Consider the following 12887-nt stretch of genomic DNA (forward strand, 5'->3'; position numbering starts at 1 on the left):
GAGGCAGCTGCTCGTAGGTCCTGGGGAACGGAAGCTGATATGCACTCATTTTTTCTCTCATTTTAAGCACCTATTATGTCCTTATAATTACTATAATATAAAATCATTTAATGTGCATGAGGCTTATTTACCATTCAGATTTAATTTTAAAAATCTTTTACAAGAAATATGTTTTATATCTCAACTTTTCCTGTTATATAACTAGTGGCAAGGAGCTCCCTTGGCTGAGCTGTACTGTAAAACATAGTGGTGTTTTCTGTCTAATATATGAGCGACTGGAAATTCTCTTTGTGAAATTTTCCAATTCTTGACATTCTACTTCAGGACAGGCTTTTGCAAAAAAAAATGATGAAATAACCTTTATTAAAAAGAAGACCTGTACAGATGTTGAATTGAGCCCAGGGGAGCAGTATTTGATCATGGGAAAAGAAGCCTTAAAGATAAGCGTTGGTTACAATTTCAAGTAAGTAACTTACCATCAGAATGTGCAGAGATTTAATCTTAACATGTGCTGTGAAGTGACAAGTGTTTGTATGTGATAATTCTTATGTAATATATGATTTTTTTTTTAAGTATTAGTTTGACCAATAGTTACACAATGTGTTTTCAGATGTATACCATTAAACAGGATTATGAACACAAAGCAAGCAATTTCATATTGTAATTTTTTTTCTGTTTGACATCTTCCTCCCCAATTCTTAGCAGCAAATGATCATTTTCTATTGTCTTCTTAGATTCCAGTACCCTTTGGACTCCAGCACTTGGATTGAGTGGTGGCCTTCAAATACAGCGTGTACATTTTGTCAGGAGTTTTTAAATACAATGGAAGATTTTGCCGAAGATCTCATCATCAGTGGCTGTTGATTTACTTGGACAATTTTAAAATTAAAGATACAGATCAATTAAATGTCATATACGTAAAAAAACTCACCTGTTTAGTAATTCTTTCCCGAACTTAACATTCATTAATAGTTCATCTTGAAAAAATGGTCTTTGGTTGTATTTCATAGCCACGTTCTTATAACATAGTAACGTTCAGGTTATGATTTTTAAGCTTGGATGGGAGAATAATGCAGAATACTGCAAAGACATTTGAAGTCAGGTGAAGTGGATTGACTGTAAAAACAAACATGTAAAGTACTGGCTTGTGCCAGAATAACACTCAGAAGCATTAAAATCTGATGTCTTATTGAAACATAACCCTTCCTTCAAAAAAAAAAAAAAAAAAAAAAAAAAGATGTTAAAAAACAGACAGGAACACCTTAACTGTACTTGGTGGAATTTCAGTTGTGAAGTAATGCTTATATGTGTTGAAGATACTCTCCTTTGCAGAGCATTTTACTTATCTCCAGATAAGTAAAACATTCAATAGGAAGCTTTTTAAAATATTACTTGTGTATGAAAGAGAGAACTTACTTTCATTACAAGTTTGTTGAATCTGTACAGGCAGTTATTATTTGTGAAGTGGCAGTAGTATATTTAGAGGATTAATAGTGTTTTCTAAGGAATTTTTTTGAGAAGAGCCAACAGAATGATTTGGACATACCATGACAGTTTCTCTGATGAAACAAAAAGCATTTTTCTGAAGTGTGGCATAGGTATGCTGCAAAAGCAAAGGTATTCTTCATAAAAACCTTGATATTTTACAAATAATGAAGTCACACAATAACTTTCCACTCATCTCAAACTTAGGAAGATCTTAAGGAGTGTGTTAGTTTACTTAAGGATTTTTTTGCAAAGCCTGTTATGTATATTAAACCAACTTGGACAGTCTGCTACCCTGTCTTCCTTGCTCATGTTAGAAGAGTGCTAATTGTTTTGCTTATATGTCACCTCCAAATCAGGCCTGTTATGAGGAAAAAATTGATGTGCTTCTGCTTTATAAGAGGTATTTTTTAATTAATACCAATATTCAGAATGCAGTAACTATTCTGTAATTTGTAAAAGTGGAACTGCTGGTGATATATTTCTCTGCAAAACTATTATCAAGAATATGTCATCTTTTCTTGATTTTTAGATTTCAAAAGTAAAAATTATATCCTCTTGCAGCTGATTCAGTCTCTAAATAATATGAGAAAAATCCCGTCGCACTAATATAAATGTTGTTAGTCTAAGGTTAAAAGAAGGCAGGGTTAAACCGAGTATTAAAAAGAAGAGAGCCACGCTACTACAATGAAAAAACAAGCATGTGATACAGGGGAATCCCACTGTGAGAGAGATTAAATCTAGTGTTTCCCCTTGCTGCTGATGTGATAAGAATTTCAGTCATTAACCAGTTTGGTAAGTCCTCTTTCCAAGCGTTGTTAATTACTATTTCTTATATGAGGTATTTCAACCGATTTTTAATACTTTTGATGTTCTTGGATTTGGTGTTTCTTCTGATAGATAGTACTGGGATGTCATCCATCTGTGTAGAGAAAATAGACTATTTTAAAACAGGCAGTACATTTCTCCCTGCTTGTATTTATGAACACCATATTTTGGCTGTTAACCCTCCAGTCTTGGTAAAATTTGTTTGAATAATTGCGATAGTAAATAACAATAGCATAAGTTAAATTACAATAATATTCAGAACTCACATAGAATAATATTTTGTTAGTATTCTTAATGGAACAGATGTTAGTTTAAAGAAAGCCCAGGTACGTCCATGGTATTGTATCATGCATAAAACCTCGCTTTCCAGATAGATAGCGCTTTTTATCCTTAATTTTTACACCATGCCTCTTTATTTTTGAAAAGTCTTTTGCCAGGAGAAATAACTCCCTTTTTTATTTAGGCATGAGTATTTCTTACTGTCTATGAAGTATACACAGCTCTTGAAACACTCCCAGTTTTCCACTGTGACCAAAACAGCAGAGGGAGCACAAGGACATTATTTTCATAAAGGCCCTATACAGAGTAGTACTTTACTTTCCCTCCCCTGCCCCCAATCTTTTAAAAGACATTTTTCAAAAGCTGAGCTACTGAAAGTGATGGAGTCATTTTCATATTTTCATCTGTAGTGCCATAATATTAATTTAATGTTTGCTGGCAAATTTTTTTTTTCTTCTTGTCACCCAAATTCTTTGTCAAAGAAATTTGCCTGAGGGAGAGGAACCACCCCATGGTCTCTGAGATTCTTGGATAAATTTTAGATTTACCAGAGATGGTGTCATAGTCAGGGCTGCGTGATAAAGTACGGACAGAGGATGAAAAGTGCCTTCTGGTCAGTCTGGAGCTCTGGCCATAAGAGAGGCTGCAAGCAGCGATGGAACCAATTGGTCAGGGTGCACTACTCATTTTAAGAATCATATAATTACCCCATTTCTGCCCATGGAGAATTGTGATATTTGAGAACTTAGAAAATGTACTTGAGTGCTGCTTCCTGCCTTTTACAGAGATAATGTAGTCTTAAATGCAGCTTAAAACCACAGAAATAAGGAAATTCAGCCTAACAAAGACCTCCTTTTCTTGAATTAACCTGGGCATTTTCTGGCAAGTGCATCACGTACCCGGTAGCATGTAGTGAGTGATACTTAAGCTACAAGGTAAAACATGTTTTATGAAACAGGAGATGTTTTAATTTTAGAATTTCCTGGAGTTTGTGATTTTAGCATGGACGGTATTTTAGCAGACTCCAGGTTACTGGGTGGTTTAATTTTAGACGGTCAGCTCGCTTCAAAAACTTCTTACTGCTGTGTACATTGTGCTGATAATGACATTGTGAGTTTCTCCAAATTGTTAGTCTTGCAGTAAAAGACATTGATCTAGAAGCACAAGTAGGGATGCTTAATGTAATTCATTTGCGTGAAGAAATCTTGCGATGCTAAAAGGTTTTGTTAGCAAAATATGTGCAGTAGCAGCCCAGAGAAACAACATGTAAACTAACAAAACCTGTGTGAAATAGATAAGAGGAACAGAAATTAGGGAAATGAAAAACAATAAAACAAAATCTAGAACCATAGAAGGGCAACTTGTTTCTAAATTCAGAAGCGCTAACCATAGTAGTCCTTGGTTTGCAATGCTCTTTTCGCTCTTACGCTCCTTCAGCCTGTCTCTTCTCTCTTGAAATCTCTGTTCCTGTAAACTTGTAGCACTGGAGGATTTATCAGAACAAGATTTCTGAGCCAGCTCCCCCGAGGCTCTATATTTAGGGCAACATATGGAATGATGCCTATTCAAGAATACCAATTATTGCTTTTTTCATCTTTCCTCTTAATTCAGTCCATGACTTCACAATTCAAATTTGTATGGTTTGGGAATGAACAAGTCATTATTTTTGCAGCTTTCTCATTGGTTTGGTTAGGTAAATTCTTACTGCAGTCCTTAAATTTTTTATCTGAATTTAAGTATGATGTTAGTGCATGTTGATTGACTGGCAATTTATTTTAGTGTATGCCCAATGCTAAATCTTTTTTTTTTTTTCTTTCTTCTTTTTCTTCAGGATTATCTTAACATCTGCAGTTTAACTACAAGTAGAACAGCAAAACCAGTGATGCCTTTAGACTGAAGTTTTCAGTTTCTCTTCATAAGAGAACATACTACAGCACCTCTGTTTGGAAGATCTGGTGTCAAGCGTCAGTGCATAAGCCATGAGTAGCTCACATGCTTCTGAAGGACCTATGGAAAAGGACACAAATAATTCTTCTTCCATATACATTTGTCCTCCGTGCATAATGTTTCCGCAGAATCCAGCACAGATACCACGTGGGCACAGTTACTGTATGTCCTGTGTCATCTGGTTATTAAGGTAATTCTATTATACAAAACAATGGTATTAAATATTTCCAGTATTCGTCAGTTATAGAATCATAGAATAGTCTGAGTTGGAAGGCCATCTAGTCCAAGCCCCCTGCCATGAGCAGGGACATCTTCAACTAGATCAGGCTGCTCAGAGCCCCGTCCAACTGACCAAATGACCCTCAGTGTTTCATCATCCTCATTGTAAAAAATTTCTTCCTTACATGTAGTCTAAATCTTACCTCTTTTAGTTTAAAGCCATTACCCATTGTCCTATCACAACAGGCCCTGCTAAAAAGTTTGTCCCTGTCTTTTCTGTCGGCCCCCTTTAAGTTCTGGAAGGCTGCAATAAGGTCTCCCTGGAGCAACAATCCCAACTCTGTCAGCAGGGTCCTGCATGTGGTGCCCCAGACATCAGAAGGACATGGACCTGTTGGAGTGGGTCCAGAGGAGGCCCCGGAGATGATACGAGGGCTGGAGCCCCTCTGCTGTGAGGACAGGCTGAGAGAGTTGGGGGGGTTCAGCCTGGAGAAGAGAAGGCTCTGGGGAGACCTCAGAGCCCCTTCCAGTATCTGAAGGGGGCCTATAAGAAAGCTGGAGAGGGACTTGACTTTTTACAAGGGCATGTAGTAAAAGAACAAGGGGTAATGGCTTCAAAGTAGAAGAGGGTAGATTTAGTTTAGATATCAGAAAGAAATTTTTCACTCTAAGGGTGGTGAGCCCCTGGCCCAGGGTGCCCAGAGAAGCTGTGGCTGCCCCATCCCTGGAGGGGTTCAAGGCCAGGTTGGACGGGGCTTGGAGCAACCTGGGCTGGTGGGAGGTGTCCCTGCCCAGGACACAGTGGTTGGAACTAGATGATCTTTAAGGTCCCTTCCAACTCAAACCATTCTATGATTCTGTTTGTACAGCTTTGTAAATATATGCAGCCACTTCATATGCTCTCTGTGAAAGAAATTATTTTATCACCTAGATTTTTCCTTTTGTACCTTTTTTTTTTTTAATTCCTGCATTGCCATTCCTGACACTATCTGATGCTATTTTTATGCTCTGCTTTCTTGTTTAAAAAAAAAAACCTAAATAATATGCGTGCCATTCATTATTTGTATTTTAAGAAACAGTGGACTGAACCAATGTCTACTGTAACTGAGGCAGATTTACAACAAATGTTACTTTGGTATTTGATGACTGACATTGACAGTTAAAAAGCTTGCCTTCCCTCCAGGAAAGTGGCAGATGAAGGGCCAAATTTTCTTCTCATAGCTCCTGGCACAGATCAGCTTGGTTCCCAGTAAACCGAGAAGCGAGTTTGATACAAAGTACAGTTGCACACATTTTTATTTTTATTGAATAGTTGCCCAAAAGCAGCACATCCAAGAACTTTAAAATTACTGTTTTCCCTCTCTCTTAGGAACATCCTTGATCCAGAGTGTTTAATATGTGGAAAGAAGATAGTCACAGATGATGCAATTTTTAATTTTGGCTCTGTAATTTTTTTTTTAATCCTCCAAACTTTTCTAAGAAGCGTAAGACGATAAACTGTATACAATAATAACTGGACATAAACTCAAACTGCAGACTTATGCTTAGTGAGGTTGTCTAGCAGCCCACCTTTAAACACTTCTGCTTCTGAACTGTACAATATTGTTATGAGGGTAACTGTGTATCATGAGCCCTAGTTATCTCTCAAGGGTGATACATCTTATAAACCCCTGTTTCTTGCATCTAATTATAAACACAGAGATATTGATTCAAGTATCCCTGGTAAGGTGGAACTTGAAGATTTCTTTAAAGCACAATGGTGTCATTGTATGAAAAAGATCAAATTATATTCCGATGTTGTAACCGTGGGTCACACTTCTAAGATATCAGTTAGTTAAAATAATTCCCATAGCAGGGCCAAATACATTTTCCTATTAACTGCTAATGGCAAAGCAGAGACATCTGAAAGACTGCTGACTTTATCAAGCAGTCTTAAAATAGATGAAATCACAGAGACAGATATGTTCTTCATGGGTTGTGCAAAACAAACCTTAGGTCCTGTTAGCTTATTCAGAAGTGTAATTTTTGAAATGTAAATTACACTTTAGAAACTTTAAATGACAAGGGACATGTCTTATTTTCACAGGTGACTTGTGAAATTTAAGTTCTATTGATTTTTAGTGAGACAGACTACAAAAAGGCTGTATTGCTCCTGAAGACCTGGGAACCTAATTTAAAAATTACGTATAAAAATGCTGCACTTAAATATCAAATTGGCAGTCATTAGTTTAAAAAATGTCTTTAAACTTATTTGTTGTGTCTCGGTTTCTATGCAGAATTATCTATCCAATATATCACTGAGATCATTAAAATATTGAAAACACATGTATTTTATATGTGTATATTTTTACAGATAGTTAGCCACGTGTGGTATGGAGGTGTGTATATATACCAGTGTAGGAAGATTTACCTTCCTCATGTGGCGTGGCATGACTTTCATATGAAAACCCCGTGGGGGAAAGGTACATCCATGTCTTCATCTGTTTCAAACGTGTAAATTATGTTGGCAGATTTCCAGCTGGTCTAGTTAGTAAGACAAGACAAGATGGAAATGACATGGGATTGATTTTAGAATCTACTGCCATGCTAACCTTAGTGACTTGTAGTCGGAGAGTTCTGAGGTACTAAGCAACTCTCAGGATTAATCCCAGCAAAAATGGAAATTCTTGGAATAATCACAGTTTAGATGACTCATCTGTATTATGAAATGGAAATTATTTCAAAACACATTCTGTACTTCCATGCTTACTGGGGATCCTGGACATCAGAAAGATCCTTTTATATGTGAATTGTACACAGTGTTTTTCTATTTCGTGGTTGTTTATATACATGGTGTGCAAGTCTCCAAACGTTCCAGGCTTTGAATCACAGGCTAATAGCTTCAGTGGTTGCAGAAAAACAGGCATTCGACTGCTACACTTTTGCAGTCTACCCAAAGGCCAGCCAGCCTCTGTATGTGGGATTACTGGTCTGCCTACATATTAATGCATTTGCCCAGAAAGCTGTGTACTTTACTCCAAATTTATTCTCGCATCTCCTAGAATAGAGATGAGTGGCCTCATCTGTCAGTTCTGGCAAGATGCCAAGGGCCATGTATAAACAGGATTTTTAATGTCATTTATTGGCATAATAGCGTATCATAGTCAAACTAGCCTCCGAGGTGAACTTCAGAGCTGCTCCTAGTGATATGCACAGATAATCTCTGAAAGCAGGACCTGCTAAAGTCAAATAAGTGAGTTTGGTCGTTATACTTTTATTCCTTTTTAATGTATTTCCCAGATCAGCCTTTGAATAAGAAAATTCGCCAGATGCCATTCTAATGTGATTCTCGTTGAATACTCTTGGCAGATATGTAAGACCTGAATTAGTTGGATTCCTGAGATAACAACAATTCTAAGGGTTAAAACAATGTAAACCTTTTAGTTATTTTTTAAAATACTTATTTCTGTAAGTTTCCACTTGTATTATACTGATTTTTAGATAGCTGAGTGCCATAAAACGAACTGATTTCTGTCTTCACTTCATTGCAACTAAAAATTAATCTATTGATTCAAGCCAGTAAGTGACTTGAATAGAACAAATTCCACCCTATTATGCATAGTGACACATGAAACTCGCACTCCTTTGGTCTGGTCATGAAAGCCGCTGTGCTGGATCTAACTACTGTGACTAATTTAGGAAGAGCGCCAAATGGTGCCGTTAGCTGGCCATTGCTTTACTAGCAGTGCAGAAATGATGCTGTGTATATAATCATTCAGGATATGCCACAAGCTCTAAGTAGCCTTAGCCAGACGAGTGCTCTGTCAATTTTTTTTTTTAATTAGGAATATCCTACAAATTTTAGAAGAGGAATGCTAAATCCCTGTAGCAGATTAAAATTCTTGCTTTTTAATACAGCCATACCTTTAAGTCACTGTCATAATTCTGTCTTGGCTGACCTGAAAATATATCATATTAAATACCAGGTGAAAGAGAAAATTGCTAACGTGAGCTGGTAGAATGCAAATGCAAGACCCACTTACCACATCTTTTGTTATGATGGTACACTCAGAATCTGAAATCATCTGGAAACGGAGAAATATTCACTTCATCACACTGAGTTGTTTGTTCAGTGTATTTGGGAAAGGTAACCCCAGAATATCACACCAAAATGATTTTCTGTCTTTGTATAGTGACAAAAATATAGGCACAGCCACTCTTCTGAGTCAGCAGGTGGGATCCTGCATTGGGGCGAGCAATACGAAATCCTAGAATTGTATCCGTAGTAAGATTCCTTTCAAGTTCAAAAATCTTTTTTCATAAATAATCTCAAACTCTCATTTCCACAAAGAGTTGTGGAATCTACTGGCAGTGGTCAGTAGATTAATTTACAGTAGGGGTGTGGAAGAGATAAGTGAAAACATACTAAGGAAATCCATTTTTTCTTTTGAGTGAATATTATTTTGTAATGTAAAGAAATCACTCTCTCTCTGAGAGTGTTCATCCCTCAGGAGTTGTCTCACTTGACCCTACCTACAGAGGCTCATTTGCAGTCTATGTAAATGTTAATGTTTATGCATGTCTCCTAGCAAAATGTGTTCTTAATCTCCTGCTGAATTCTTACATCAGAACACACTGAAATTTGGCATGGCCATCAGTTATTTTCCAGTAAAAAACCACCTTATAGGAGTTACATATGCTTCCAATTTTTAAGATATTTAATAATGTTTTCACCTCTAATTAGGAGAAATATCTGGGTTTGGCTCTTTCATTCTCCTGGGAACGAAGAGTTTGGTTTTGCCAGTTGCTGGGTCATTACAAAATTCCATTCTTCACGTTAAATTTTGCTTTTCAAGTTCTGAATGAACTTGGAATTTGGATACACATTAAGCAGCAACTGATTTCCTGGAAAATACAAAGCTGAATTAAACACCACAACTATCATAAAAAGAACATTCAAGGTTAGAAAACAATAGCAGGGAAATCTTGAGTGAAGGCTGCTGTACTCAACCCTGTCTTTTCTAACCCAAGAAATATTTGTTACACGCGGGTGGTTATTTATAAAATAGTTATATTTACCCATGTTCATAGCCAGAAGTCATGAAATGTAGCTCATTCCTAAGGTGCTGCAGTTCACACTATGTTTCCTTTATTTATTTGCTACTTGACAACTACAATGGCAATTTCTTTTGCAAGTAAAACAAACAAAAAGTTATATTTGATGCACTTTGAATCAGCTGAGATATTAAACCACGAAAATTGGGGTTTACAATGGAAAATCAATTTTTTCTTAATGACAGCAGCCCCACTGGCGCCGGTTAAAAGTACTCCAAAAGAAACAGAGAGAGGTTCAGAGTCTGGGTTTTGTACGCTGCAAGCTGGTTTCAAGGAGCCCTGTCATGGGCTTGCATTGTCTAATTTGGCTTTACAAGAGTAACCTCAACAGTGCATTCTTTCCACTGGATATTATATGTTCTCTGCAGTTTATACTGTGAGGCCATGGAGCACATCCTCAGCTAATGCAAATCAGCGTTGTTGCAATTGTTGCGGAGGAGCTGTACTTTTTACACTTGATATCTACATCTGTAGATGCAGCATTCCTTTAACTGAATCACAAAAAGTAAATATCAACATTTCTTTCCAAAGAGAAAATATTGTATAAACATCTCACGTATCCACAAACAAGGAAATTCACATCTCACTATGCCAGTTTATACCTGCTGAAATGTGATTTACAATATATAGACGTAAATGCTAGTGTTGGTGACAGACCGGGCATAAACTGCAGCTGTAACTGCAGACTCGCGCTTACTGCGTGCCTGCATTGTCTGTCTCTGCCAGAATCTGATTAGCCAGTGTTCCTTCATTATTTATAAAAAGCAATATGCCATAAAAATGTCATTTTCACTGCCCAAATCATAAAATTTTCCATAAAAGCCTACTGCTGTAAGTTCTTAGGGAATATTCAGCCCCAGGCTCTGACAGCTAGGTAGAAATAGGTATTAGTTTCCACCATTAGTGTAATTCCAAAAATTTGGAGTCACCAGGCTATGCAATATTACAAGGTGTTTTGTTTCTAGCCCCAGTTAGTTGGGATATCTTTGAATAGCATGTATTGAATAACTGTTTTAAGTAACATTTGCAGTTGCTTTTCGTGCAAAGGGGGTGAGCCAGAGACACAGTTATAAAGTGGAACTGTAAGTCAGGAGGTCTGTTTTGGTCCTGATTTTCACTAAACTTTCCCCTTCTTGCCAGGTTCAACGACGGTTTTGGGAGAACCCCCTTGGGTGATAATCACAGCATTAATCCCCAGAGTTTAGTGTCTGCCGTCAGACAAGAGCTTTCAAAGCAGCCAATAAAAAACATTAGTTTGGTGAAATTTCGAACAGGGGGCAAGGACTCTTGTACAGGCCTGTGCTCCCATTGACAAGAGAAGTCTGGAGATACGTTCACAACAGAGATTTCAGTTCCTGGGATAAATCTCTTTGTACATAGTGACTGAAAAGGCAGCACATGCGGGTTTTTTTTTTCCTGCACCAAGTACCCACACATAGTCAGAGATGTATTTTCATGCTAAAACTTTGAACTCCATGAAACTTGCCCAGCTTGTGGTTATGCACAATTACTCAACCCAGCCTGTCGGGGGAATCTTCTTTATGTCCCTGGTGTCATTTGTGGCTTCCTATCAAAGCTAAATAACTTCACCATTTCACAGTTTCCATGTGACACTGAAGCAGCCTGGCAGGATCAGCTGAACTTCTCTTTTGGTCAGGAATCTCAAAAATAAGCTGGGATCCAAAACTTCCCAGGGAAACATGAGGAGTCTAATTAATCCGTGATGTAATTTAACAGGTTTCCACGGATTCATACCAGAAACTGGGGGAATGTATCTAAACCCACATGAGTTCAAAGCAAATTCTTAGAAAGCCGTGCTCCTGCGTATCCCCCCTCTGTGTCCACTGGCCCCATGTCGGCGGTGGTCCTGCCGATCTCTATGTCCAGTCCCAAACTGCTCCGGGGCAAGTCCTGGCAGAGGGCAGTAGCCCAGAAATGCTCCCCAAGGCCCTGCCTGCCAGTCCTGGGCTTTGAAGCAAAATATTCATGATAAGGGAAAGCGCTAGATGTGATTTTTAGATAACCAGATTAAAAAATGCTGAATTTCCTTCCTGCGCCTATCTTGCCACAAAGAAAATACAACCTTAGCTTGTGAAAACTTGCCACAATTCTGAACTCTTGCACTATGAAGCCAGTCTGTATTTTGATTTCTTCCAGGATGAGCCATTGTTACTGAACCTGAACAGATGGGAGCGTTCATTTCCTAAGCGCTTTGTGCCCCATTTACTTGCTTTGGGGTTTCGACATCCAATTTGTGATGCAGATGTTCGACACGGAGTTACAAGTTTTGTTTTCTTGGCTGAATTCCAAGGACACTGCTGGGATTTTGTATGTGATGATGTGCTTTTGGAGTCCCATCACTGGCAATGCTGCCAAGATACTTGGCCTCATGAGAAGACTCTTTCTGTTCAGGAATTTAAACACTAAGTCTCCTTTCCTTGGTTCAGAATATAGACCTCTCTTTCTCTATGCCTGCTTTCTCCCACATCCTTTTCATACAGGCTTCTCCTATGTTTAAAATATATTTTCCTTTCTCCTTCAGATTTCTCCTTAAAAACATCTCTTTTTGTGGACGCTCGGGAGTTTCCTTTCTGTGGCAATGTTTTGATGGGGGCTTTGGTTTTCTTTACAATATCATTTTCCTCCTGTGAAACCTTGGGTAACGCTCGGAATTTCTGTGCTCCCTGAGTTTGTGGCCCATAAAATACAGGTACAAATAGACATTGTCAGTCGTGTTGTGGAAATTATTTAGGTTTATGAACCATACTGAAAAATATTATTGGAAATATAAGCCCAATGCTATTAGTCACTCTACAATAGCAAAGTGAATTATGGTCTCAGTGGGAGAGAGATGCAAGTTAGTGCGTAGTCAGTCTCCTTCTGCTTCTATCACATGTAAAAGAACATCTAAACTTCTCAAATTTTTTTGCCCATTACTAAAATGAGTAACTTCTGAAAGGCTTGGTAGAAATTTACCATAGCCTTCACTCTCCCCTCAGTTCTTGTCATTAATGAGAATCAATGAAGATAATATT

At 37.8% G+C, this 12887-nt stretch overlaps 1 protein-coding gene across 1 annotated transcript in view; it reads left to right on the plus strand.

Moving 5' to 3' along the window:
* C5 (complement C5) overlaps positions 1 to 1065 on the plus strand; it is a 28683-nt gene extending 27618 nt beyond the window's left edge. Inside the window, exons 40-41 of the mRNA XM_074608739.1 lie at positions 325 to 463; positions 735 to 1065. Coding sequence (XP_074464840.1) covers positions 325 to 463; positions 735 to 864 — 269 coding nt within the window. The 3' untranslated portion in view covers positions 865 to 1065. The remainder of the gene's footprint in view (positions 1 to 324; positions 464 to 734) is intronic.
* The last annotated feature ends 11822 nt before the right edge of the window (positions 1066 to 12887 follow it).

This window comes from Larus michahellis, chromosome 15 (assembly GCF_964199755.1).
Source record: "Larus michahellis chromosome 15, bLarMic1.1, whole genome shotgun sequence".
Lineage (NCBI taxonomy): Eukaryota > Metazoa > Chordata > Aves > Charadriiformes > Laridae > Larus > Larus michahellis.